The sequence below is a fragment of the Macadamia integrifolia genome, unplaced genomic scaffold (genome assembly GCF_013358625.1).
Source record: "Macadamia integrifolia cultivar HAES 741 unplaced genomic scaffold, SCU_Mint_v3 scaffold3475, whole genome shotgun sequence".
Lineage (NCBI taxonomy): Eukaryota > Viridiplantae > Streptophyta > Magnoliopsida > Proteales > Proteaceae > Macadamia > Macadamia integrifolia.
The window spans coordinates 7,964-9,942 of NW_024869531.1; the positions used below are offsets into that span (position 1 = coordinate 7,964).

General features: G+C 39.7%; 1 protein-coding gene across 1 annotated transcript; it reads right to left on the reverse strand.

Moving 5' to 3' along the window:
• Window positions 1–475: 475 nt before the first annotated feature.
• Window positions 476–1,128, reverse strand: LOC122068162 (TMV resistance protein N-like). Its single transcript, XM_042632028.1, has 2 exons — window positions 1,078–1,128; window positions 476–928 (listed from the first exon to the last, which is right to left on the reverse strand). Exons 1-2 carry the CDS (start codon window positions 1,126–1,128, stop codon window positions 476–478), a joined length of 504 nt encoding a protein of 167 aa, XP_042487962.1.
• Window positions 1,129–1,979: the final 851 nt, after the last annotated feature.

The window sequence follows — 1,979 nt, forward strand, 5'->3', positions numbered from 1 at the left end:
ATAGAGTCTACGGGCCCGTTTGATAAAGTTTCTGCTGTTTCTGTTTCAAGAAACGACAGAAACATAAATTTTTGTTTCTAGAAACAGAAACGAAATTGAAGGTATTTGATAAGTCATGTTTCTAGAAGTCGATAGTAACCAATAAAAGAATGGCCACGAGTCTTTTCTAGAAACGGTGTAACAAGTCTGCTTGGGTCGTTTCTTGAACCATAAATAGGTAGAAATTTCAATTTCTATTTCTGAAACTAGTGAAATTAAACAATTTTATCAAACACTTTTTATTCCGTTTCTGCCATTTCTGATTTCTTGAAACGTTATCAAACGGGCCCTACCTCTATCCACAGAATTAATTTGAGCCACTATACAACCTGCCATAAAATAGAGATTGCCCAAAAAAAAAAACCATTTTAGGGACTGTTGGACTTACCCTCCATCGATGTTCTTCAAATCCCATCCCTTCAATTTCCTAGCTCTGTCAGAGCATTTTTCCACTCGTCAATGATCCCCTGATCGACACACTTGTTGTGTTTCTGAAGATCCTCCGCATAGGTCCCAGTGTGATGTCAGTGGGATCAACATGGTAGAAGATGGGAAGGACACATTGATTCATGGTTTTCTTGCACTCAACGATCTCGGCAAGCTCCTTGAGGCACCATTTGCTTGAAGCGTAATTCTTCAAGAAGATGGGGATAGAGATTCTAGACTGCTGGATTGCAAAGAGTAGGTCTGGGCCGATCTCCTCCCTGGTGCGGAGTTCAATGTCGTCCATGAAAGTGTGAATTCCAGCAGCATGCAAGACATTGTAGAGGTGGATGGTAAACGTGTTGCAAGTATCTATACAGCTGAAGTTGAGGAATACATCATAACTCTGACCAGATGAGAAGGAGGAGGCGGAGGAGACCGGCCTAGACTTACTCTCTGTGAGTATCTATAACCCTGAAGTTGAGGAATGCATCATAACGTCGTCCATGATTTGATGGAATTTAAAACATAATAATTCGTAAATCGTAATAAGGATCTTACCAATACACTATGAACCATTTCAATCTAAAAGATGAGAAATGATGGATCGTTCACCGTCGATGGCGTGTTGTTTCCAGCGGAGCTTGATGCAGCCATTGATGCCATCTATGCACGAATGAGCAACCTTCTTCTTCTTGGAGGTAGGCTTCTCCCTTTGGTATTTTCTCAATGCACTTCTCTAATGGGTGAGATTAGTACGTAACCATACAAGGGGGGGACCTAGTCTCCTTTAATAATACAATGCCCATCTCCCATTAAGGTAGGCCAATCAATTAGAGAGGAATCTTTCCTATTTGCAGCCAAACAAATACGGTGGATATCCTTAATAGAATCCAAGCTAATTGGCAATCAAATCAAATATTGGATTTCCATAATGGAACTCAATCAATGGTCAATTGGGACATATTAAGAAATAAATCCTACATATATACCCCTGAAGTTGAGGAATACATCATAACTCTGACCAGATGAGGAGGAGGAGGAGGTGGACGGAGATCGTCGGGGTGCCCTGGTGATGTCTTCTCCAAAAGACGAGAGTTTTCTTTTTATTGCAAAATCTGTTTCTAAGTAATTAATCTTCACTCTTCGATGGAAACCTCTCTCCCCTTCCCTCTACTAAGTCTTCTCCGAAAGACAACGAGAGATTTTCTTTGTTTCTAAAGTAATATTCACTCTTCGATTGCAGAACCCAATTTAGAGCCTAGTCCAAGATCTCCCTGTTACGTGCATGCGCTTACTAGTTGTATGAGTTCTTTTTTCTTTTTGCTAGAATAGTAGTTGTATGAGTTGGTACTCTACGCAAAAAAGAAAAAAAAATAGTATGAGTTGGTATAGGTATATTAAGTAGTTGTGACCCATCTTTGAAAAAAAAAAAGAAGGGTAACTGTACGCATGAGCATATAACGTGCATACACGTAATAGTTGTATTTGTTGGTATAAGGTATAATATGTGGTTG

Bases quoted from the DNA above. Each gene is read 5' to 3' on its own strand.
- LOC122068162 (XM_042632028.1), bottom strand. From the start codon at position 1,128: ATGGCATCAATGGCTGCATCAAGCTCCGCTGGAAACAACACGCCATCG. The intron at 929-1,077 runs GTGAACGATCCA...TCAGGGTTATAG, and splicing joins GAAACAACACGCCATCGACG to ATACTCACAGAGAGTAAGTC.